At 46.3% G+C, this 24,884-nt stretch overlaps 1 protein-coding gene across 1 annotated transcript in view; it reads left to right on the plus strand.

Moving 5' to 3' along the window:
• NFATC2 (nuclear factor of activated T cells 2) overlaps positions 1-24,884 on the plus strand; it is an 84,609-nt gene that overhangs the window by 13,632 nt on the left and 46,093 nt on the right. Inside the window, exons 2-5 of the mRNA XM_027697431.1 lie at positions 2,326-2,835; positions 4,189-4,357; positions 16,160-16,362; positions 18,563-18,735. Of these exons, the coding sequence (XP_027553232.1) occupies positions 2,339-2,835; positions 4,189-4,357; positions 16,160-16,362; positions 18,563-18,735 (1,042 nt within the window). The 5' untranslated portion in view covers positions 2,326-2,338. The remainder of the gene's footprint in view (positions 1-2,325; positions 2,836-4,188; positions 4,358-16,159; positions 16,363-18,562; positions 18,736-24,884) is intronic.

Raw genomic sequence — 24,884 nt, forward strand, 5'->3', positions numbered from 1 at the left:
TCCCTTGCATCAGCTGGAATTGGGGGGGTTGTGCCTAGAGCAGTGGGAGTGATGTTTTGTGTGTCTGTGGGGGGTGTGTTACTCTGCTGATGCTGAAGGCGTGACGAGTTCTATTAAAAGTGAATCTCAGCATCAATATCTGGGCTTGATGTGTCAGATCTGAGTGATGAGGATGACACACTATTCCTGTGAGTGCCAAAGCTCTGAAATCAACGATGCTAAAAATATGTTCGGCTCAGAATTCGGTTGCTGTTTTCCCATCCCCAAAACAGCTGCGTGCTGGGATTAAAAGCCAGAGGGAACCTTAAGAAATCTGCAGGCTGGACTCTCCTGAGCATCTCCCCTCCTGTCACAGGCATTCTGTGTGTTGGTTTGTTTGCTTGGCTCTTGGGGTTTCCCGCTAAACACGAAGGCTCAGCAGTTCCTGAAAACAAACAGAAACCCCCTGAAATTAAGTAAAAATCTCTCTGCCTGTAAAAGTTTCACTACAAAATTTTGCAGCCATTGCAGAAAGCATGATCAGCTCCTACCTGGCATTATGTCTGACATTATTTTCTCGTGTCATGTAGGAGTTAGAGAAAATGCTGGAACAGTTATTTAAATATTTAAATGAAAGCCTCTTCGCCTGTGGCACATATTGACCTGTGCCAATCATCTCAAACTGTGGAGCTGTTTCAGCTATTTCCTGCTGGATACGTTGAGAGCTTTAAAAACATATTAAAATCCTGATAGTACTTTGCATGCTTTTGTATGATGACGAATATTATTCAGCTCCCAGGCTGGGGAAGCTCCAGGAGCTGATGCACATGGTCTGTCCTGGGGATACCTGGCATGACTCCATTCTCTTGGATGCCACTGGCATTAAACACCTGATGGGGTTCTGGGATCAGATCAGAACCAGGCTCAGTGATGCTGGTGGGAATTCTGTGTTGCCTGGAAGCATTCCTGTGCTCTGCAACTTGGGTATAGTTTGCAAGCTGAGAATCTGAAAACTGAGGATTTTTTGCACCAGGAGAGAGGGTTGCACTGAGCACTTTCTCTGTTACTTTGTGTTTTATAATTCCTCTCTGGCCAGCTGGGCTGGAATTGGAACGTGATTGCCTGTAACCATGGGGCTGGATCCTTTCTCTCTCTCTTTTCTAACAAATACTTGTGAATGTGTTTTCTGATCATCTGGTGCATTCTTATGTGAAACCTGTCACCAAAACTTACTGACATTATATGGAGCCAAACAAATCATCACACAGAACTGGCTTTTTAATTTAATAGTTTGAGCTCAGCTTTGGTTGGTTTCTTGAAGGGCTTGGCTGTGTAAGAAAGGTTTTTCTCCCTTCACCAAAAGCTGTTCCTCAACCTTTTGGTTTTACAGAGACTTGTTTGGAAGTGATTTTGTGATGTGATGGTCTCAGTCCAGCTCCTAGTTAACAAAATTTGACCAAAGTCACAGCACCCCAGTTTGCCAAGGGGTGTATTTGGCAGAAAGAGCAGGAGGGCCAGCACTGACATGGGCAGAGAGGCTGACACGCTGCTGACCCTTCCAGGTGATCCCTCTAGGTCAGGCTCAGGCAGTGTGGAGGTGTTTGCAGTGCTTCTGTCCATGCTGCACCTGCTCTGAGCACTTGAACTTCCCTGGCTGCTAATCCAGTACTTTTCACAAGCATTAACTGCAGTTAAAAAGAGTTAAACAAATATTAAGCTAATACCAGATCACAATCAGTTTATAAATATGCATTTTTTTTTTAATCCATGATTGCTCAGCTTCTGTAATAATATTTATAGCCTTAAAGAGACCCTTCTTTTTCCAGAAGAACCGACTCCACATAAAACCAACAGCCCACCCTCTGGAGTTACATACGCTCATGATGTCTTGGACTGTGGCCTCAAGCCATGCCCCCTGCCTTTTCCTAGCCTTTCTGCAGATCCCATGGGCAGATATGGACAGCCAGATAGTAGCATAGGGACAACACCTACACACCCTGCCAACGCTGCAGGGGCCTCTGCTCCGAGCCCTAGGATTGAAATTACTCCATATCATGAACTGATTCACTCAGGGGGTCCCTTCCGCAGCAGAGACACAGATGTTCTTTTGGTAGAACATCAGTCAAACTCAGCCACCACTAGCCCAAGGGTTACCCTGCCCGTCCCTGGCTTTGAGGGCTACAGAGAACCACTGTGTCTGAGCCCAGCTAGTAGCGGCTCCTCTGCAAGTTTCATTTCAGAGACAAATGTATCTCCTTGCACGTCACCATGTGTTTCACCAAATAATGGTCCTAGTGATGACCTTTGTCCACAGTTTCAAAACATCCATACTCATTATTCTCCTAGAACCTCTCCAATAATGTCACCACGAACAAGCATCACGGAGGAAACCTGCTTGGGACGACATTCACCATCACCCCGTCCCAACTCAAGGTCTTCATCGCCAGGTGCAAAACGGAGGTACTCTTGCACTGAGCTCTACAGCACTCAGCTGCCTTCCACTTCTCCACGGCAGTCACGGACCCCCTCTCCACAACCCTCTCCTCGCATCCCCTTGAGAGAAGACAACTCTTCAGTTACTTACACGCAACTGGCCAGCGCTCCTCTTTCCATGGATGCTATGAGCAGCCTTCCCGCGGATCCTTCCTGTGGTGTTCCCACGAAAATCTGGAAAACCAGCCCTGATCCTTCATCAATGTCTTCCCACAAAAACAGCATTTCATGTCACGTCTTTCAGACTGTTGACTTCCACGGGCCTTGTGAGCAGGAGGACAGGAGAAACTCAGCCCCAGAATCAATTCTGTTGGTACCTCCATCCTGGACAAAGCAACTGGTGCCTGCAATCCCTATCTGCAGGTAGGTGCATCCTTCCTGTGGGGATGTGTTTTCTCATGTGTGGTGTCCTCTGATGCATGATGATCCCTAGGGAGTGTTTTCTTGGGCAGATCCTGCTGCAGATCAGAGCTAAGTGCTCGGGGACAGCACTGGTTAATGGGGGCCCAGTCCATTATGATTCTGAGAGATGAATAAATCTGGATTTGGAAGAAACATCACCAAAGCGGTTCACTGATAGCACAGTACACTGCAAATTCAAATTGCCAAATTATTTGTCTCAATAGCAGACTGCAGACAGCCCTTGACAAAGGCTGAACATGCTGGTGCCATCCTGCTGCTTTAACAAAAACAATGGGATTGCTTTTGTAAACTCAGTCACTTACAAATTTCCATCAAGGATGAAAATGCTTCAAATAATTCCTGATTCAAAATAGAGGACACTGCTTCAAGTCAGACTGAGTGTTCAATCAACTCCGAGTGCTTTATTGTTGGTGGTTAATTTGTTAATTGTCCCTTAACCCAAATCTCAGCCATTGGCACTCCCCTCATCAGCTCCATCCATTGTCTGGCACCGGTGGCAGGGCTGGACCCCGAGTGATGCAAATCTGCCAGGACCGAGGGTGCCAAGTGTGTGACTCAGCTCCCAGTCCCCACTGCCACCCTGCCAGCCCTGCCATCCTGCTCAGCACCGAGGCTGTCCCCTCAATGACATTAGTCCAGGTTGCTCCCGACCTGGTAAACACAAATTCTGAGTGAAAGAACACAGGCTGTGACTTCCCTTGGCTCGCTAGGCTGGTTTCTGGCAGCAGCTTGTGCTCCCAAAATAAGAGTGATTTGAAATCCAGCGCAAGCTCTAGTTGTACATTTCAGTGTATTCATTTCATGTTATAAACCCCTGTGTATTTTTGTAACAGGAAAACTAGTGTCAGGTAAGAATATTTAGCGTTTTATTCACGTGCATTTTAATATTTATGGAAATCATAAAGGTTATTAATTTGCATAACTGGTAGGTAACGGTAAATGGAGTTAATATTTCACAATATGTATTCTGTGATCAAAGTTTAAGACACGCAGCAAAAGCTAGATAAAAAAGGGGCATCTTTTAAAAAATATAACTGCTGCAGGTATTTCTGTATAAGAAATAGAAATATTCTCTTCTGCATGGAGATGAGTGCTCAGAAATTACTGTCCCCACCCTGAATTTCAGCAGAGTTTGTAATCAAATGTGAGCAGGACAGAATAATGTTGGAATTAATAGACTCCTAAATGGTTCAGCAGGAGCAGCGGTGGTGGGGCTCTGGGAGGGGGGTGGGCTCAGGGCTTTGAGAAATGAAGGGCTCAGGAGTTTCACTGGGGTGTCCTCTCTCTGCCCAGTTTGCCTGTTCAGTCGCTGCCGCCCCTGGAGTGGCCCCTGTCCAGCCAGTCTGGCTCCTACGAGCTGCGGATCGAGGTGCAGCCCAAGCCCCACCACCGCGCTCACTACGAGACCGAGGGCAGCCGCGGCGCCGTCAAGGCTCCCACCGGGGGCCACCCCGTGGTCCAGGTAAGGGACTGGGCAACATCTCCCTGGAGGAAAAGTGGGAGTGAGTTCCATTTCTGAAGGGCTTGCTGGGGGCCGGCCCTGAAAGGGGAGGACCCTGTGAACCTGGGTGTGGTTGTGGATGTGTTCAAAGGGTCTGAAGCCGAACTGTGGTGAAGTCCAGGATGTTTGGAAGGTTGGTTTGGATTAGCTTGTGAACGCTCAGGAACTTGGGCAACGTATTTGTCACCTTTTCTCAGCTGTTAAGCCTCCTGTGATCCAGCTCTCATAAGACGCCTGGTTATCCTGAATTCCAGCTGAGCCCCTTTTACCTTGACAACAGACTCTCCTGTGTAAATTTTCCATGAGGTTCAATATGTACAAACATCAAGCCTGATTTTCCAACTTGTCGTAGCTCAGTGACCTCCCAGACTCAGATTTGAAACCAGTGGCAGATGGTGTCAGATCTGCAGCCCCACGTCCTCCTGCCGGTGCTGAATGAGGGGTTTGGAGCCGCAGCCGTCGGGGGCCACATCAGTTGTTTCCCTCATGTCCCCCTTGTTTCAGTCCATGTCTCTGGGCAGGAAAGCCAAAGCCAGGCTGGTGGTGGGATAGTGCTGGGGATGATGTGTTGACCTGGACACGTTGGCCACAGCTACAGCTTTCACTGAGCAAAGCTGGGGGGCACCCTGCAGATGTTCCTGACACACTCAGGACTTGCATGAACCAGGGAAATATTGACATTTATGCTTAATTTTAATCACGTGATCAATACCACTAATTTCACTGGGTTGATTTGTGCTTAACTCCAAACATATGTTCAGTATTCCCCTGCAGGCTCAGCCCCTTTTAAAATCAAGCCATAAATTGTTAAATCAATGAATTTAGTTTACTTTGGTTGAGCTGGACTTGCATGAATGGAGTGGATATTTGAGTAAAGGGTGCAGGATAATAATAAATAGCAATCACATTTTTCATACCTCAATATATGCAGGCTTTTTAGTTTGAGCCTGACAAGCTCGTAGCCCTCTGTGGTGTGTTTGAAGCTACCTGGATGTAGGAATGATCTTGCCAATCAGCACTTGCTCCTTTCTCAGTTTGCTTACAAATACAGTATCATTTACCTTCCCAAGGTAGTCCTATCGACTGGATATTTATTGCAATGAAGGAGTTTCTCTTGACATGGGGAAATATTAATAATTTGTTTCCTTCCTGTAATCAATATCAATCAAAGAGGGATTTATATTTTCTGTTGGGGGCAGGATCCAATATTCCTAGTTTTATCATAATTTGCCTTCAAGCTTCAGGATCTAAAACTATAAATTCAAATGTCCTCATGAGTTTCCCAAGCAGATGTGCCTCTGCACAGCTGTTCCTGCATCTGGGGAAAATATGGACAGTTTCTTTCTGAAGGTTTATTATAAAGCTGGAAGTATTTGTTGGATTTGTGTTCACTTGAACATAACAAGGTTCATATGGATGCTGAGCAATGAGATAGTTGCACCTGTATGTTTTATGACATTTGAAACTGGGGGAGGCTGGTAAAATCCAAAGCTTTCATGTCAGAAGTTATTTGGCTTCGAAGTTTCTTTTTTTTTTCTTTCTCCTTCTTTCCCCTGAGTGAATTTTAACTTTTGCATCTTGTCGGATGCAAACAGAGAAAATGAAATAGGGGAGATTTTTAAAAGGTGGGTGCTGTGTTGAGGGAAGTTTGCATGACTTAAAGGCAACTGGTTGCAAGGCAACTAAATTGGACTTCCACTATTCGATTACCTTTTCCAAAATACAATGTATTTTTTAAAATTTTTAAAAGAATTTCCCATTAAATTAACCCTCCACATGAGTAATTACCAGCTGAACCTTCCAGAGGAAGAGATGTTGGCCTGCAATATTTTTTTTTTTGGAAACTGCATTTTGCATGCAAGTTTCTTCTTTTGGGTGCTCTGAAGCTACAGACCAGCAGATCTCATATCCTCCAGGCCTTATCTTGTGGTTTATCTTTCTGATGCTGCTTCCTCTTCTTCACGTGTCAAGCCCCGAGAGTTTGTGCACAAAGCTCTGCACCAGTTGTACTCTCCAAGCATGGCAGAAGGAGAGTCTGGTTAATAAAACCTCTGGCCAGATGCACCACAAGCAATAGGGCATTTACTTTGTCTGCCAGGAGGAGGAAGAGAGGAGCCATTCATGACATCATCTAATGTCAGGCACCATCTGGAGTCACATGGGGAAGCGTAGGCTCCCGGTTTTAGGTGGTTTTGAGTCACTCTTGGGAAGAACCTACAGCTTGCTGTTAATTACAGAGAAACTCAGGCTTCTGTTTTAGGGATGTAAGTTGGGTGTGAGTATCCCTTAGAGGTTAAGTTGCTGAGAACACCAAGGAAATCCTGCATAACAAGGACAAAGCTGAAGTTTCCATGCACCTGCCATCTGGCAGGTCCCCCTGGTCACTAGGACCACAGAGAGGGGTAGGCTTGTTTGGTTTCCTGCTCTTTTTCACCTAAGTTGAAGGACAGCTGCTTATTTGTACCCAATAGCTCCAGTCAAGGCTCCAGAAGAGACCATCCAGTAGCAAAGGCAGTGACTGTTCCTGTGTGAAGAGCTTATGGAAGTGATTGGGATAGAGGTAGCAGTCCAAACACAAACCTAGCCTGTAATGGTAAAAATTCAATACATTACCCAACTTTTTTAGCTTGGTACAGCATCCAAATGTAGACCAGGGCTACAAAACCCCAGTTCCCAAGTGGAGGACAACGGTGGGCACAGTGTAACCCTAACGCATCCTGTGCCTGTGTGTTCTGGTCTCCTCCTCAGTTCTCATCTTCAAAGCAGGAAAGCTGTACAGAGACCCAACTTTCCCCTGGGTTTTAACTTTTGAAATTGCAGTGACTTTCACTGCCTCTTTTTTTTTTTTCTTCTTATTAAAAAGAAGCTGGAATGGCAGAGTTGTTAGTGGTGCTCACAGGAGCTGCTTTACAATAACAAACGTATGTTCCACTTTGCTTTTATATTTGAATTTTGCTGTATGTGTTTTCTTGTGGTTTCTCAGTCAAAGGAGACATTGTTTCTTAGCCTGGGCTTCCCATGGGGCTCTGACTTTTAACTGTATGTGACTTCCAGCATTCAGCTAATTCATTCACCTATTAGTGAAACCTTTGATGGAAACTCAAAACCAAATCACAGCTTGATGCTGTGATTCACACTCTCATGAGTAGGGCTGGGCTGGGGACACGCTCCTGCTGGAACCCCAGCCAGCCCTTCCATGGAGATTTACTGCTGAGGGCACGTCAAGGGAGTTGAGTCTGTCCTTCTCCTCCCACCTTCCCACCAGCCCCATTCAGCAAAAGCGAAGTCCCGGCTGTGCTGGACTCGTGTGGCAGAGCCAGCTCCTGCTCTGCAACATCTCTGTGCCATTCTCGTGGCCTTCACTTCCCTTTTTTACTGAGTGGGAGCTTGGCAGGTTGTGGCTCTTTCAGGGGTTTCTGTCCCCAGCCCAGGAGCAGCGTGTGACAAACTGGTGCACGTTTCACACCTGATTCACCTGCAGGACCACGGGGCTCGTTTGCACAACTGTGATCGTTGTAGCTTTGAGCTCGTGGGCTGTGGATATATTTACTGTTGTTACATGTGCTACTGCAGGGATTAATGTGCAGTGATGAAAATGAGGATTTTAGCTGCATCTGGGAAATTCTCTTCAAAACTAATACCCCATCAGATGTAATGGCAGGTCAGTACTGTACTGTTAATGTGGCTGTACCTTGAGATGTGTCTATCTGAAAGCTCAGGGAAGCCACTGAGGAAATGAAATTGCTGAATAAATCAAAAGTAGTGTAGGGACACACAGAAGAGACAAATTTGCTTTTGTTTAGATGCAAGACTGGACTGGAAAACAGGGCAAGATTAGAGGCAGAGCTGACCTCTGTGCTTCTCTGACTAGTGCAAGAAGGGAAGTGCTGGATAACAGTGAGGATAATTAGCTTCTGGGAGAATTTAATTGGGGATAAGTTGCATGCTCTGTTGCTTAAAGTCTTTAAAGTGGATGTGCACCCCCCTGTGTGAAAGGGACACTGTCACCCAGATGTGGCTGAGTGTGTGCAGCTCTCTCAGTCCCTGAGAGGACAGGCAGGGTGCAGTTGGGGTGCAGAGGTGCAGGGCAGAGGGTCAGTGAACCCCGTACCTCAAGAGCAGTGGGATTTTCCCATGTGCCAGCCTGCTTTGAGTTAGAAGTGAATGAAAAGCTCTCCCTGAAACTTTTGAGCCCAATTCAGAGTACATTGCTCTTGATGGGAAAGAGTTTTGGCAGAGGTGAGGGGAAGGAGGACGTGCTAACTGGTTTGAGGGTGATGCCTGTGCTATGCAGATCAGATTGTGTGGATTGGAAATATGCCTGGACTAAGCAGATGCATGATTTAGGCTACTCTTTCATGTAGGTTTTCACTGCAGAACTGTTCCGTGGGGGAGTCAGTGTGCTATAAATGAAAGCTGGAATTTCTGGCTGTTTGCCATGAATGTGGACACTTCCAGTGCAGCAGTAACACCAACATAACTCATCCCGTTCAGGACGTGCTCGAGTATCCACAGGAGAAGTTCACACAGCGTGGACAGTGTCCTGTAAACTCACATCTGAGCTCTCAGTTCATGGGCTTCATGGTCCAGCTAAGCCTCCAGTTTCCTCCCTTCCTCTCTCAAGGCCAATGTCTGTTGAACTGGAAGTGCCTCATGCCAAGCCAGGGCTCACATCTGGGTCTCCTCATGTCCAGAGGGAGAATCGTGCTCACCAGGCTAGGGCTGCTCAGGGGGCACTGGACTCCTCCTGCCTGCTCTATGAAAATTTTCTGGAGCCTCTATTTCATTCTGAAACAATTGTTGAAACCCCAATGCTTCCAGCAGACCTGAGTTATTCTTTCTCTAATCAAGTCTTGTCTTGTGGGTTTCAGCATGAGAAAGAAATTGGGGAGGGAAGAGGTTCCTGGGGTTGCTATTTCTTCTTCTTTATTTTTTTTTCTCCTTTTTTGTTTTTCCCAAAAATGCTTTTTTGCCAAGATCCTTTCCAAAATCTGGCTGACATTCAGTCCAATAGCCAGTGCCTGAGCAAAGGCCATGGTATGGTTCCTGGAACCCAAACCTACTTCACAGGAGGCTCAGCACTGAGCCCTGGCAGAAGGGTACTTGGTTCAGTGCAGTCAAGTCAATGAAATGAGTATGTCCAAGATGCTCTTGGTGCTGTCCCATCTTGCCCCTTGTCACCATGGTTGCTCTCAAGCTTTGTGCCACATCTGGGTTGCCTGGTGGAATGATCCTGGGGCTGCCACGCTGGGAAGGATGAGCTGACTGTGGCAGAGGAAGGTGAGGTGATAAAAAGCAGCTCTGCTTTGCCACCCCCTGCTCTGCTTCCATCTGGGCTGAGGCTGGTTCCCACAGCACCTCCAGTAGCTGGCAAGGGTCCAGCTTTGCTAACTGGTGGCAGAGCCCCATGCTGAGAAACTCCCCCAGTGCAATTCTGTCAAAATCATCAAATTTGCACCCTCTGATTTACTCGTGGCACAGCGAGTTCTGTCGTGCTGGGGAAGTTTAAATATTTTGTCACGAGTGTATGGAAGTGCTTCCATTACACTGTTGGGTTTCTTAGTAGGAAAAAGTTCATATTTTCACCCGGCTATAATGTGATCTCCAACTCCTTATACCTGTACATGTGCAGTAGTCAGTGCCTCTTCTTTTAAACTTTCAGCTGAGGTAGTCAAAGCATCTTGAAAACAGGATCAGCTCTTCATAGGAGTAGGGAAGCTGAAGCATAGAGAGGGAACAACTTGCTTACATTGCAGTATAAGGTCAGTCAGAAGCAAACCCCCCTGATTGCTTTCTCCCAAGAGCTGCTGTCTCTATCCCAGACCTGTATTTTAACCCCATCTGAAAGCAGAAATTCCAGTAAGACACTGGGAGTCTGGTTGTCATTTGCTGTAAGGAGCAGCAGAGCAAATGAGATTCAGTCCTTGGAATTTTGACAAAGTTGTCACCAAAATAAGAAACACTTAAAATTGAGTATCATAAAAACTCATAATTTAGCAGAATCAGATGTTCCAAAGGATTATCTTCGGAGGCCTTTTTAGATGCTTTGGTAAGGAGCAAAAGGAACCAAGGCAGAGATTTCCTTCTGGTTTGCGTTCTTTTGCTGTGTCCCAAGTACATTAAATTGAACAAAAACATGTGACAAGATTCAGCTTTGTTGCTCAATGTCAGCTCTAAGTGAAGCGGACAGAGAAGCCGCTACATGATACAGTGGCTGGATGACTTTGTCTGAATTACTGACAGTTATTGATATGCCACTATCCCTGAGACAATACAGGGACATTTTCCATCTTGGGAACAGTATTGTTGAGTAAGGACCTCCTCAAAAATCCTTGAAATTCCCGCAAAGGGTATTAATGATGAGGATTAATGATCCAGTCCAAGACATGAAGTTGGTTGCACCAGGAAGGGAGCTGGGCAGGCACGACAGAAGTGCTGTGCCAAGCTGGGGCTGTTCCAACGAGGACATACATCTTCCTCTCGTCTGCAGCAGAGGGTTTGAAAACGCTCACTGGCATGGAAACCAGCCCCGGGGCTGATGAAGAGGCTGAGCAGGGGAATAGTTTTTGAGAGCCAGGTTTAACTGTGCAGGCTCTCGCTGTCTGCAGAGGAAGGTGGGCGGTGGGAAGCGGTGGCTCCTGCCTGGGGCAGCCGCGTGTGGCTCCCGGCCGGCCCTTCAGGGCTCTCTTATCTCCTTGTGTACAGCAGGAAGAGGGAAACTGTAGGAGGAAGCGATTTCTCACGCGGCTTCGTATTTGCTTCTAATTAAATGTTGCTTGCTGGGCCCTGTTCTCCCACTTTTCACTCCCGGCCGGGGATGGTGTGTCTGAATCAGCCGCGCTGTGCTCGGGGCTGACCACACACATGCACACCCCGCTGGGGGAAGCCCGAGTGACTTCCACAGGGAGAGGGCAAGTAATACACAGCGGTTAATGGACCAAGCCTCATGTTACAGTGGGCTGAAAGACGCAAAAGAGCTGATTACTTTCAAGCAAATAAAATCACCAAGACTAGTGAATTAATTCCCCGAATTTATATTCTCCTTCTGGCGATAGCTTGCGTTGTCTAGACAGGAAGATGCGTGCAATCGGCTTTAAAGATGCAGCTTTATACCTCCCACGGGAGAAAGACCTAAATTCCTGACAGGCAAAGCTCTGTTCAGATGAATGGGAAACAAATTACTCCCTTGTACTCTTTAAGGCAATTGGCGTCTGTATCACGCAGGCTCTTACTGGGGCTCTTCAAAGATGCCGGTGAGATTTGCAGGTGCTCCTGCTTTTGTCTTGCAAAGCCCATCACTGTTTGCACGGAGACTTTCAATGTGCAACACCTAAACTAGAAATCCCCCAGAAAATTTGGCTCTGCAACCCATCAATTAAAAGGCAAAGGCAGAAGCCTGCAGTAGAAGTGGGAACTGAGGTGTTGCAGCTGGTGAGTGGTGCTACTGCCTGTTTGTGCCATTTGCAGAATGAGAAAGGCATTCCCTGCAGCAAGGCAGGGCACAGGGGATGGGGACCTCGGGTTTCTCACTGTGCTTTGTCTGCCTGTCCCTTGCAGGACCTGGGAAATCACTGCCCCTCTCTGCCCTGGCTTCCCTATTAAAAAAGTTGTCTTACCTATTTCTTGTGAATCCTCCTTTCTCTTGCTAATAATGTAATTCAAGATAAAATACATTAATATTTAAACTCAAGAAAACATATTCAAGATTGAAAGATTTAAATTTCGATGGTTGCACTAAATTCCCCCTGTATATTCATATGTTGTATCTATAGGTCACCACCTACAGAATCTTTAAGGAATTTGCCTTGCTTTCCAACTCAGCTGTCAATTTATCCCTTGGCTACCAGACAGCATAAATAAGCAGTGTTACAGGCTTCACCTGTGCCAAGAGACTTGCTCTTCATGCAGCACAGCAAAGGTGCCCCTGTGTTTTAAATCCCCCCAGCCAAAGGCAATGCCAGCTGCAGGGTTTGGTTTCTCTGAGCCCTGGGGTAGGGATTGATTTAGGTGTGAATTTTAAACTCCAGTTTTAAGTGCTCTGTATTTGGAGCTAGGGGTCTCATTTTGTGAGAAGACCTGAGTTTTGAAATAGTGCAGGAGAAAAAATGTGTTTCATGTGCCTGATGTGTGGTCTCGATGGCTGCAGTTGCTGGTCCTGTCACAAGGGTTGTGTTCAGGTGGGTAACTGGGCAGCTGATAAACAGCAGCTAAAGGCACATCTGCTCAATTTTTTGCATGCAGAACCACACATTTGCCTTTTTGAAAATGAGGCTTAAATCCCCCCTCTCCCAAATTTGACTGGTATTGATCCATGCATTGAGAGCAGAATGAATGAATTTTATTTATGCAGAGGTGAGAAGATGATTTTAATCGTGCTGCACATTTCCATCTTGTTTAGAAACCCAATCATAGCTGCAAACCAAACAAGAAAAGTCTCCTTGTTTTCTGAATGATGTTATTTGTTTATCTGCCAAAGTGCTTTGCATTTCCTCAGGTCACAGACCAGCCCATGTCTGGCTATGTTAATATTATAAGAGTTAGGCAAAAGCAAAGTTTAAGAAAAATCTTTCAACTGAAAGAAATAGGATCTTAAAATCCCAAAATAGAGTATGGAAAGGTACACATCATGTCTGGCTTCTCTTTTCCCTTGTGGCAAATGTGACTCAAAGGAGTTGGTTTTTTTCCAGCTTGATCTGTATACAGTTTGGGGGAGTTTTATTGTGAGTAGGTCACCTTATAATACACAAAAATATTCCCTCCCCGAGTTCTGTATTCATAAATCTTTCTCGATTCTCGCTCTCTTGAAACTGAAATCCAGATGATTTCGTTTTCTTCATGGAAAGAAGAGTGAGAAAGAGTGGAGGCACACCTTGGTGTGGGGCTGGTGCTCTGGTCCTGCTGCGGCTCCCGTGGCTTTGAGGAGCCGTTGGCTCCCTCCGCGTGAGATGGGCAGAGGAGCAGCACTGAAAAACTGAGACTTTAGAGCAGCTTGGTTGTTGCTACGGAAGGAAAAAATGAATTTCAGAGTTATTATTTAAAAAACGTTTTAAATCTTCACTTCTCAAAGTTTGTTTAAGGGTCAAATTTATTCCTTCTTTGCTTCGCCAAAGAAAAGATCAGCACTATGGTTAAATACTAAAGCAGCTGCCTGGAATAGTGGAGATGAGTGTTTATTGACAGTAGCAGTTTTTTGTAGTTCAGTTTTGAGGAGAAACATATATCTGAAGCATAGCTTTAATGTGTTCTTTCATTCTAGCTCACTGTGCATTTTCCTTTATAAAAATGCAGCACAAAATACTAACTCTGTCCCTGCAGAGCAGGGTTAACATCACTGTTCCCCTGGTATAGGTAAAAAGAGAGGTTTTATGACATGATCGAAGCTATGTGGTGGTAAATTGGAGGCAGAGCTGAGTGTAAAACTCTGGAGTGTTTCTGTGGGCTGTCCATCTTCATTTTTTGTTCCTGACTCATCCTGATGTGTTCTTAGCAAGTGGAAGGTAGATAGAAATGCTTATGGTAAATGATCATCTATAGCCTTGAAAACATAATCAATTAGCTCAAGATTAGGACACACCCTTTCAAATGGGGATACTTGACTTTTACATATATTTTTCTGTGTCCTTGCATTTTATAATGCTATTTGGATTTTACAATGATGTCATCCAAAAACATTGCCATAATGTCATAAATTACCAAAAAAATATGTTACTTTCTTCCACTGATCAAACAGTTGATTTAAAATCTGGTCCTGTGGAGGACCAGGAGGCCTTTTACTGGGTGTTTTATACCCCCTGGCCAGGAGATAATACAAACATTGCCATATGAGCAGGCAATCAGCTTCTCTCTTCTTTAAGTTGTGTACATTTATACAACACACACCCACAGCCATGCATGTTATTGGATGACCATGAACAGTTTTGCCTTGGGAAATGATTCTCTAGATGAACAAACACCACTTAAAATTACTTTTAAAGGTGGCCAGTATTAAAAACTGTATATGTAGCCAGTTCTGTTACAGCTGCTACTGACTGTGCTCACTGGGGGCAGATTTTCTTTTGTAATTTATTATCTGTTTTCCTCCGTTTCAGTCTCCCACCTATAACTCTGGGATTTTGTTCTGCCAGGACAGAGGGTCGAGCAAAAGCTGCTTTGCTGTCACTGTAATAACCCTTCCTGTCCAAAGAATCCTCTCGTAAACGTAGCTGGATCCACAAAGAATTACTCTGTCAGGCATGACAATAAACATGCTCAGTACTTAAAAACTGCTCTTCCCCCCACCCCCCTCCCCTTTAAAGACATGATGGCTTTTGGTGATACAATGGCTTTTCATTGAAGGCCAGGAAATCTTGGATTTTGAAAGTACCGTGCTCGGGGTGAGTTTCCGTACAGCTCCCAGCAGACCTGGGCTATGGCCCTCCATGGATCAACAGGGGGTGATTCCTACATTAATGCCTGTTCCCAGGAGATCTGTCATTTTGGCCTCTGTTGCCTTTAATCTCCTATACACTCTATACATTTCTAAATCTCCCCATGGCTGCCGTGGTATTTATCACATTCTTGGCAACGCTGCTTCTCCAGTACCAACCCCTGTTGTTGGAGTCCAGCTCTGCTCCTCCTCCCCCTCGCTCCCAGAGCCAACTGACATGTTTGCACAAAGCCTTGTACCCGATTTTCCCTCCTCACCATCTCCCAAAGCGCTTGTGCGAGTGAGTTATCGGAGGTGTCTGAGCTGTGCCTGGGCTGGGTTCTGTAATTCCGTCTTGCACAACCCCTGCTTAAGGCTTGTTGACTTCAATGGGGCTATTCATGCAAGTGGAGGCTGCACGTTTGGGGCCCTTGGGTTGTAGGGTCTCTGGGGCAGAGACCCCGTCTTTGTGCGCCTCAAAAATATGTGCTAGATGAGTTATGATAGCTCAGAAGAGTGAGTGTCGCTTTACATTTGCCATACTGGAGGAAGGTTGCCAGGATTGCATTGATGCTGCATGTGGTCCCCTTCCAGGGGGGAATTAATCCTTCTTTGCAAAGATACCTCCTGCTGACTGGTGAAAAGAAAAAAAGGAAAAAACCCCTGGTTTGGCCATGAATACCATTAGCTTAATCTTCCTTTTCTCTGATCTTCCAGTACTATTTGCTTTGTATGGCTTCATCAAGGTTTTGTATGTGGACAGAATAATTGAAAACAAATTTAGCATGTCTCAGACCATAAAGTTCCCTTTCAGCTACATCACTGGCTATGCGGTAGATAAATGTCTGGTTTTCATTTTTGGTTATGTGAGAAATTTAGAATGGTTTGATTTGTAATTTTGAACGTTAATAAAGAAGGAGAAATTTCCTTGTCTCCTGGCCTATGGAGGCATTCTGGCTTTCTTGCAGCAAATGCTGTTTAAAAAAACATTATTTAGTACAGAAGAGTCTGTTTGTGTCCTTGAGGCCTAGAAACCCCAGTCTCCAGGGCAGACTAAGACCTCCTTGTGCTGTTCAGTCTCAGACCAAAAATGCCACTTTTACCTGTACAGGTGGTATTTTAATGCAGTGCAAGATGAATAGCTGAAGGTGAACCTGACTGGGGGAAGGATGAGTTTCAAAGAGGAGTGGATCAATGCCAGATATATGTGTGTGTGTGTGTGTGTGTGTGTGTGTTTATATCTATCTGTGTATATATATATATATGTCTGTGTGTGTGTCTATAGATCTATTTGGTTGCCTGACTTGAAGGCATTGCAAGCCCTGTGTGTGATAATAATTTTTTTGGTGTCTCACCAGCTTCACGGGTACATGGAGAACAAACCCTTGGGTCTGCAGATCTTCATTGGCACAGCAGACGAGCGGATCCTCAAACCTCACGCCTTCTACCAAGTCCATCGCATCACGGGAAAAACCGTCACCACCACCAGCTACGAGAAAATCATCGGCAACACCAAAGTCTTAGAGATCCCACTGGAACCCAAAAACAACATGAAGGCAACGTAAGTGTGTTTCTTTTTATTAGCAAAGTTGAGGCAGATGAAGTTGGCACGTGGAGTTCCTTCTCTTTGGAAAGGAGTCACTAAAATGAGTAATGACCCCTGCTCTGGAGGGACTCCCCTGTCCAACACACTGGGATGATACACGAGTGTAAGACCCTTTTTACAAAACCATGAGCAGCAGGTACAAGCACCTGGGCTAAAGCTGCTTGAGGAGTTACCATTCATCAGCTGACCATGCAGACACTTCTGCTCTTTATTCCAGTTGCTGCAGTGACTGTGTTGTAATCAGCGAATGGTTTGGGTTGGAAGGGACCTTAAAGATAATTTTGTTCCACCCCCCTGCTATAGGCAGGGACACCTTCCACTAGACCAGGTTGCTCCAAGCCCTTTCCAGTCTGGCCTTGGACATTTCCAGGGATGGGGCATCCACAGCATCCTGTGCCAGTGTCTCACCACCCTGTAGTAATCCATCATTGTCAAAGTCAGAATGGATTTGTACTGCACTGAGGAAACAAGACTTGAATCTCAAGTTCTTATGCTGCAGGGGCACAGTGAGAAGCAGGAGCAGCAGACAGTGGAGGAAAGGTGTACAATTCATTTTACAACATTTAATGGAAGAGAAAACATCTCTTCTGAACTCAGCCAAGTGCTCTGGCCATGAAATCGCTCTCTACTGTTGTAATAGGGTAACAGGAAAGCAAGTACAGGCACATCTTGTCTGTATTACTCCTACCAGTTTTATGGAGGCAGAGGGATGAAGTGGGCACCAGTCTGAAACTTCAGGCTTGAATGTGTGCCAGGCAGCATGAGAGTGATTGCTCTGCAGAGGGAAGAGCTGTATCTCCATCCTTCAGAGGATAAAATTGGCAGAGCAGTTATATTTTTAAGCCCCCCTACTTCATCGCAAAATCCACATTCTTTCTTCATATTTTTTTCAGAAAATATACCTCATTCCTAACAAGGAACCCTGGAGTAATAAACCTCTGCACATATGCAATGGCGAGGAACCGTGTGGGTGTAGGAAACAGCTTGGGGTTTATGCCTCCCCAAATGTGATTTTAATTCATATCAAAAGAAGAGAAATGATGTGTCTTCAGAGCTGATATAAAAATGGGTTGGCAGTGCCTGTTTAATAACAGTGCTCACTGCACCCTCTGAGGACCATTGCTGAGCTAAAGATCTCAGATTCTGTAGAGATTAATTGCCACATTCTCCTGGTGTGGACAGGCAGGTTTGCAAGGTTGGACTGGGCTCTTGAGGAGCAATATTAAGTCCACCAATATGAAGTTGCAGTGCTGATTTAAGCAATCCCAATCCTTTCATTGGTGCTCAGTCCCATCCTGCTCCTGTGCAGGGACATGTGAATGGATGAATGGGAGCAGAGAACCACTTTCTGCTCTGCCAGGCTTTTGCCTTGGCTAGGAACAACATCCCAGGGCTTTGGACATGTTCTGGGACCGGGCTGCAGAGCACAGTTCTAGCAGTACCACCCACCCTGTCCAAAAGGAGGAGAGAGCAGTTTGGTTCCTGCTTTGGAGCTGAATTCATGCTTGCTTTACAAACTAGGGGGGAAATGTGCCTGGATGGTGCAGGCAGTGGTGGTTCTGTAATTAGCTGGTTTGACTGCTGTGATTCCCCTTGGAGCTGAACTAATTTGGCCACGTGCAGGCAAGAGCTGCTGTGCAGTCCCTGGGCACTGGGCTGTCTGGAGAGCTGGTGCTGGAGGCCCCTGCCCTGGGGTGGGCTCTGCCATCTGCACTCTCTTGCTTAGCACTGGAGGGAATAAGACCTGGGCTTATAATGTTTGGAGAGTGGCTTCTGCTGTTGCCAGAGAGTGGGGAGAGGTCCAGCAGCATCTGCTAGAGTTCAGGTAGCATTGGGATGATACTCTCAGGCACATGGTGTGACTCTTGGGGATGGTCCAGTTCAGGGCTAAGGGTTGGGCTTGATGATCCTTGTGGGTCCTTTCCAGCTCAGCATATTCTGTGATTCTGTGATCTCTCATGTGCTGCACGTCTGGGATTTCTTCCCCTGTGCCTGCTGAAATGTCAATGTTGAGATCCTAAACAGAGCAAGCACTTAGAGGTGTTCCTAATGCAGAGGCCAAAGCAAAACAGCTCGGTCCTCGTGGCTGTCCCCCGTCCCCAGGCTGTGGGAGAGCGGGGATGTTGAGCTAAGGGTGTGTGGTGTGTGTTTGCAGCATCGACTGCGCGGGGATCCTGAAGCTGCGCAACGCGGACATCGAGCTGCGCAAGGGCGAGACCGACATCGGCCGCAAGAACACCCGCGTGCGGCTCGTCTTCCGCGTCCACATCCCCGAGTCCAGCGGCAGGATCATCTCCCTGCAGGCGGCATCCAACCCCATAGAGTGCTGTGAGTATCCCTGACATTGGCTCCTTGTCTTGCAACAACGACCATCCCATCCTTTGGCTCCAGGCTGCTGCCCTGCCCTTCCGCGCTGGCTGGGGCTGTGCCGCCGTTCAGGTGACCTGTGGCTCTTACCTGTATGTGCTCCCTGTCCTGAAAGGAGCTTGGGTGGCTGGTGGCTCCTCAAGGTGCTTAGAGCTTGTGAGGACAGCACAGGACCTGGGGGCTTTTGCAAAGTTTATTTATTAGTGTGTTGCTGCCGGATCCCTCTGGCTGTCAGGTGGTTCCTGGGAGCAGGGAGCCAGCAGGGTGGTGTGTATATGGCACACGTGCATTCTCCCTGTTTGTGCATGAGCTGCCTGCCTTCCTGGCCAGGGCTTTAGTTTGAGAGGAGGCACAATCAGAACTTGTTATCCATAAGCTGGCAGGTGGTTGGAGGTTTGAATTCAGATCTGGGACAGATCCTAGCACTGTGGCCAGTCCTGCCTGCCAAAGGAGTGACCACAGCCCTCTGATCTGAACTGTGTCAGAACACAACTGAACTGGAGGAACGGGTTTGATTTTGAGGCTCGGGTGCATTCTGGTTATTGGTTTTTCTAGCTGGCAGTGCTAAGGGGTGCACAGCTCAGGAGGCTGAAGCAGGGAAAGAACAGGTTGTTCTGGTATTCCCCTGAGGGACAAGAAAACTCGCAGTTTTGATTTCTGAACTGCAAATCCTTTAAGTTATAAGCTGAGAAACCTGCACCTCCCACACATTTTAACGTACTGGATCCTGAGAAAGAGAGGCCTCTGATGAGGTGCCCCCCGTGTCACAGTCATTTCTGGAAGGGCTCCACCCACTTTGCTGGTTCATGTGCATCCTGTGATGCTTTTTGTTGGTAAATGGTGCCTTTTTGGCAGTTTGGGGATTTCACAAATACCTAATGAACAGTTTTCCTCTCCCTTTGTTGAATGACTCACCCCTTTAGCAGAACCTGTCTTGCCATAAGTCATATGAAGTTACTGAAGTGTTTCTCATGTGTGAGTGTTATTTATTGAGATGCAGGCTTTAACTTAAATAACAACTGCTTAGAATGAGAGAGGAGCCAGTTTGGGATGGGAAATCAAACTGGAGAGTGAATTATTGATGGCAGCTTTTTAAAAAACCGTACAAATGAATAACCAAGGCTAAGGAGTGGGTGATGGATATGTATGATCTCTGGGCAGTGGTTATCAGAAGGTACCAACTGTCAGATCATTTAAGCAGCTGAGCCAAATCTCTGGGCACCGTGATGGGGAAGGGAGAGTGGTGGGAGTAGCCTTCACCTTTCTCCATAGGAAACAGTCACGTTCCTTTATGGGACCAGATGGCTGAAACAATAGTGGCCTCCACCCCAAACATGTCCCTGCTGAAACAAAGGTCCATTTGCTAAAGGAAGCGTTCAATGGGGAGCTACTCGGGTGGGGAAGCTCCAGGTGTAACTCCTACACCCACTGTGCAGGAAAACAGTGCGAGCCCAGAGCGGACGGTGGATGGTCACGCAGGGAGTCCCACAGATCACCCCCCACTGACTCAAATGCTCCTCAGGAAAAGCAAATATGAGTTACCCAGGCATTTCTAGGGCTCTTCCACAATTGCACGTTGTGTTTGTGCCCATCACCACAGGGCACTCAAGCACAAATCTGGTCACGGTTTAAAGAATAAATCACATTTTTCTGAACTGTATGCCCACAACTAATTTGCCTGTGCAGTGACTGCTATGGCAGTGGCTTGGTTAAGATGTCTAGGTTTTTATTCTGAGATGTCTTTGCATTGATTAGTCTTAGGGGCGTAAAAAAGCCAAGAGTGAAGATACCGGTACAAGTGACTTATTTTTGTGTTTGTTTTTTTTTTTTTACATAATTAAAGTATTAAAATGTTGGCTGCATAGCAGACAGCAAAGCTACAAGAAAAAATGTATTTGATCCCCAAGGAAATAAAAAAAGAAAGTTTTATTTTTGGGATACTGGATATATGGAATTTGGAGAGATATGTTAGGGCCTGTGCTTTTCTGAACTCGTGGAAGCAGAGTACAGAGTGATCTGGAGCAAGAAGCCTCTTCCCTTCAGTGGGTATGTTGCATATTTAGCACTGCTTTTGCATTTCAGTAGCACTTCCTGATCTCAGCCCAGTTCTGGGAAGATGGTTATAAACATCAGTTGGCTCAGCCAGCATTAGTAATTCAGACTGAATCTCAGTAGCAATGGTAAACTCAGCTGCTCCCAGATAATCTGCACATGCTGCAGAGCTCACAGTCAGTCTCAGGTAAGCTCAGGTGCCCTCCCGAGAAGGGCTATGTGACATTTTCTCCTTGTCCTACTTCCCACTTTCATGTGCTGCTGGGATTGGCTTTTTTCCCCTTTGTTTGCTCTTCTTATTTTATTTTTTTTTTTGACATGGCCACCTGAGAACCCTTTTCCTCAGGGACTCTCTGTACGATCTCTCCTGTCTGGTAGCAGTTAATAATATCCCGCTGGAAAAGCCTCAGTAAGTAGCAGCTCTAAGATAACTGGCCATTTCCCTACCAGTGGGGTTCCCCTGAGAGCACTGTTGCTACCAACAGAACATCTGAGTGTTCTCCTCAGCAGGAGCCGATCCCAGCAGAGAATTCCCATCGGTGTCAGCAGATCATTATGAGCTGCAATGAAGCAAGAACTGTGAAGTATCTGCTTTTCACAGGGCGATTCGGTTCCACCTCATCTGTGTCACATTCAGCACTTGACAGATTTTTAGGAGGGGATTTCACGGGTTCAAAGCATCATCCGGAGCAAGTTCCTCCCCAGGCAGTTGTGTGGGAGGACCGAGGAGGTGATATGTTGTTAAATGATCAGTTGTGCCTTAAAATGGACCTCATATCCAGACAAGGCTGCACATTCAGCAGCTCGCGGCCCTTTTTCCTCCTGTTGCCTGTTGATTCATTCTGAAGCCACTGAGGAGGAAAAGGCATTTGAAATCCCTCTGACAGTTGTAGCAACAGGCCATTGCTTAGCTAGGTATAAAAACACGGTCTTGTAGGTGTGGTGCCCTAGAAACAACAAGCTGCTTGGTGGATCAGCCATGGAGAGCTTTGACACCTGTAGACCATTATTCTCAAACCATGAAGACAATTTCTGTAGCAGTAGTTCCATTCCTTTGCTGTAATTTGCCTTTCACTGTGACCTGGAGCTCATTTCTCAGTGAGTGAGTGGTCTCTGGTGTTTAAAGACATTTTTGACACGAGGCTCCATCTCCCTCAGATAGACTCGTTGGCACAGGTCAGTCATGATATCTGGTAGCTCCAGCAGGGTGCCTTAACATCTGGAGTGGTGTCTCTACTCATCTGAACTGTCCAGAAGGAGCAGGATGGAAGGGAGTCCAGAGTAGTCACATAAGCACCTGTAGGGGAGCTCCATTCTGTCAGCAGCCAAAAGCTGCTTCATGCATCTGTGAGATGTGAATGTGAGGCTTAGGAGTGTCCCCCGCACTTTGTCCCAGTTTTTATGCTAATGGGTCCTGGTTACACCTTCCCAAAGTGTGTCACAGTTCTTGTTTTGTATAATCCATGTTTGCTGATACTAAGCTGTGCTCATGAATCCCTTAAAATGCAAATGATTGTACCTGGTACGAGAGAAGGAGGCTAAAATCTTGTTCTTATAATAGATATTCCGAGATGGTAGAAAAACAAAACAAACAAAACTTATTGCTAAAGAACCGTGTGTCCATCTAAGGAATTTAAATAGTTTCTATTATTGACTGTATTTTGTTCCATTAATCGAGTCAAATATCTTATTTCCCTTTAATCAATTTCCCTGGAAGTTTCCTTTATTTTTCTCTCCTTCTAGTAGATTTTCCCATAATATTAGACAATCTAAGCCTGTGATTTGTGACACATTAATAACTACAGAGGAAAGAGCTAGTCATGTAAAAGAATGTTGTCTTGGCAAGCCAGCGAGTGCTTTTCCTCAGCTGGGAGTTGTGCTGGTTGGAATATAAGGGCAGGCAAGAAAGAGCTCTAGTTTTTTCAGATAGAAAAGCAGAAACAAATGGTCTTTTGCATTTGGGAGATACCTATGTGCAAGTATAACCATAACCATGATTATTATGGGAGTATCATGGTTTCCAGATGAATTAAATGAGTTTTTTCCCCCTTTTCATGTCAACTTCAAGACAGTCACGCAGTTAGCTGTAAATACAGCTGACACAAAACCTGGTGCTTTCTCTAAAGAGAACATTTTCTCTCTCTTAAAGCACAGAACGTAAAAGCTAATTCTGACAACATGTACCACTTTTAATGTGCAACCAAAATACTTCAGTCTTTGAAGTCTGAGTCAGAAGGAAGGGAAGTGCCTGCCCTTTTTGCAGGCTGCAGGCCCTGCTCCAGGGGTAAACTCCTGTTTACTTCTCGTCTTTGCAGTGCTGCTGGTGGTGAAAGCAAACGCCCCAGCATGTTACACAGAGCATGGACTTCTGAGCATAATTTAAGCTCGGCAGCTCTCCTCCACAAGGGATTAAAGGGAAATGCTGTGCATACCCACAGAGATGATTGACAGAGAAGTGAACCGAGGCCATGGTTTTCCTGTCATTAATCACACACTGGTTTGGTGAGCTGGCTGCAGTTCATAGAAAGTATCACACTGATCTGACACTGCTGCCATCGGGGCTTGTCACTCCTCCTGTGTGAGGACACCATAAATTATGTGCAGAGAAGGAGGTGGAGAAAAGCCCTCTATTTTTGGTGCTTTTAGCTTGGATGGCTCTGCACAAACTGCTGATTAAGTCTTGCTGGCAACAAATTGGAAACTGTTGTCATTCCTACTGGGTTCGTTTCATAGCGTTTAGACCACGTTTTCGAGCTTTCCCATCTAATCACAAGGGTTGGAAATTTGCTTTATTGACTTGATTCTAAGTCTACCACTACCCCATCCCTCTGATTGCTGCTCTGTAGGGTGTGTTGCTGATGTCCAACTGCCTGCTAGAGATCTCTCCTCCCCCTGGCCCTCCCTTGGCTCCTATACTGCAGCTTCCCAGCCTTTACTTCTCCTGCCACCAGAGACCTCAGGTTGCTTCAGTGTGTGATGGATGGGATCAAAATCTCTCACAACATTAATGAGTTGGATAAGCATTGGACACAGGAGTTCTGCTCCTATCAATCCTACCACAGGCAACTCGGGGTAAATACACGCAGTGTGACAGCAGGAATGGAATATTTACTTTGGCTCATTGAGATTTGCACTGAGGTGGAAGAATTAATCCCATAACAAATTACTCCTCTGCTATTGCTTCTAGGGGTCAGGCTTTCTTTAGCACCAGACACCCAGCTCTCTCTGCTCTTCTCAAATCCACCAGAAATCAATGGCTGGATCCAAGAGCCTCTCTTTGACCTCTCATCAGCAACGGGGACAACAACCTAAGCTCTGGGTTCAGTGTTGCAGGTGTCAGAGACAGCGTGGAGAGGTTTCACTCTAGGAGGTGTTCATCATAGAATCACAGAATGTCTTGGGTTGGAAGGGAGCTTAAAGCTCATCTTGTTCCACCCATGCCAGGGGCAGGGACACTTTCCACCGGACCAGGTTGCCCTGTCCAACCTGGCCTTGAACACTTCCAGGGATGGGATATCCACAGCTTTTCTGGGCAACCTGTTCCAGGGCCTCGCCGTCCTCACAGGGAAGAATTCTTTTGTCACAGAGGTTTGCATGGAGACCTCAGCCACTCTGCAGAAGGTAGCACGGGGGTAGTCCTGGTGCTCCAAGGCTGGGGAGTATCTGGGGAGTGTCTCTGCTCTGGAAGTGTCGGTCAGACGGGCACTGCTCTGCACAGAGTTCACGAGTCTGTTCCTCCTGAGGGGCAGGTCACAATAGTGTTTTTTTCTTTGCCTACATTACCCCATCCAGCCCTTGTTTGTGCTGCACACACAGGGAGAGAGATTGCTGAGACAGTTCCTCTCCAGAGGCTGTTAAGAGACATTTAGCTTCAGTTCAGACTGCTCATAAAACGAGTCAGCTTTTGGGCAAGACAAGGCAGCACTTGGAAGCCCTCCCAAGCTGGTGGAAGGAAACATGATGCTCGGGCAGGGAGAGAACCACTGGTCCCAGGAGATGTGTGCAGGAGGAGCATGGGCAGGGAGACGTGGGAGGAGAAGGGCTCCCAGGAGCTGGGA

The sequence above is a fragment of the Neopelma chrysocephalum genome, unplaced genomic scaffold, assembly GCF_003984885.1.
Source record: "Neopelma chrysocephalum unplaced genomic scaffold, ASM398488v2 Primary Assembly neopelma1_119, whole genome shotgun sequence".
NCBI classification, from domain to species: domain Eukaryota; kingdom Metazoa; phylum Chordata; class Aves; order Passeriformes; family Pipridae; genus Neopelma; species Neopelma chrysocephalum.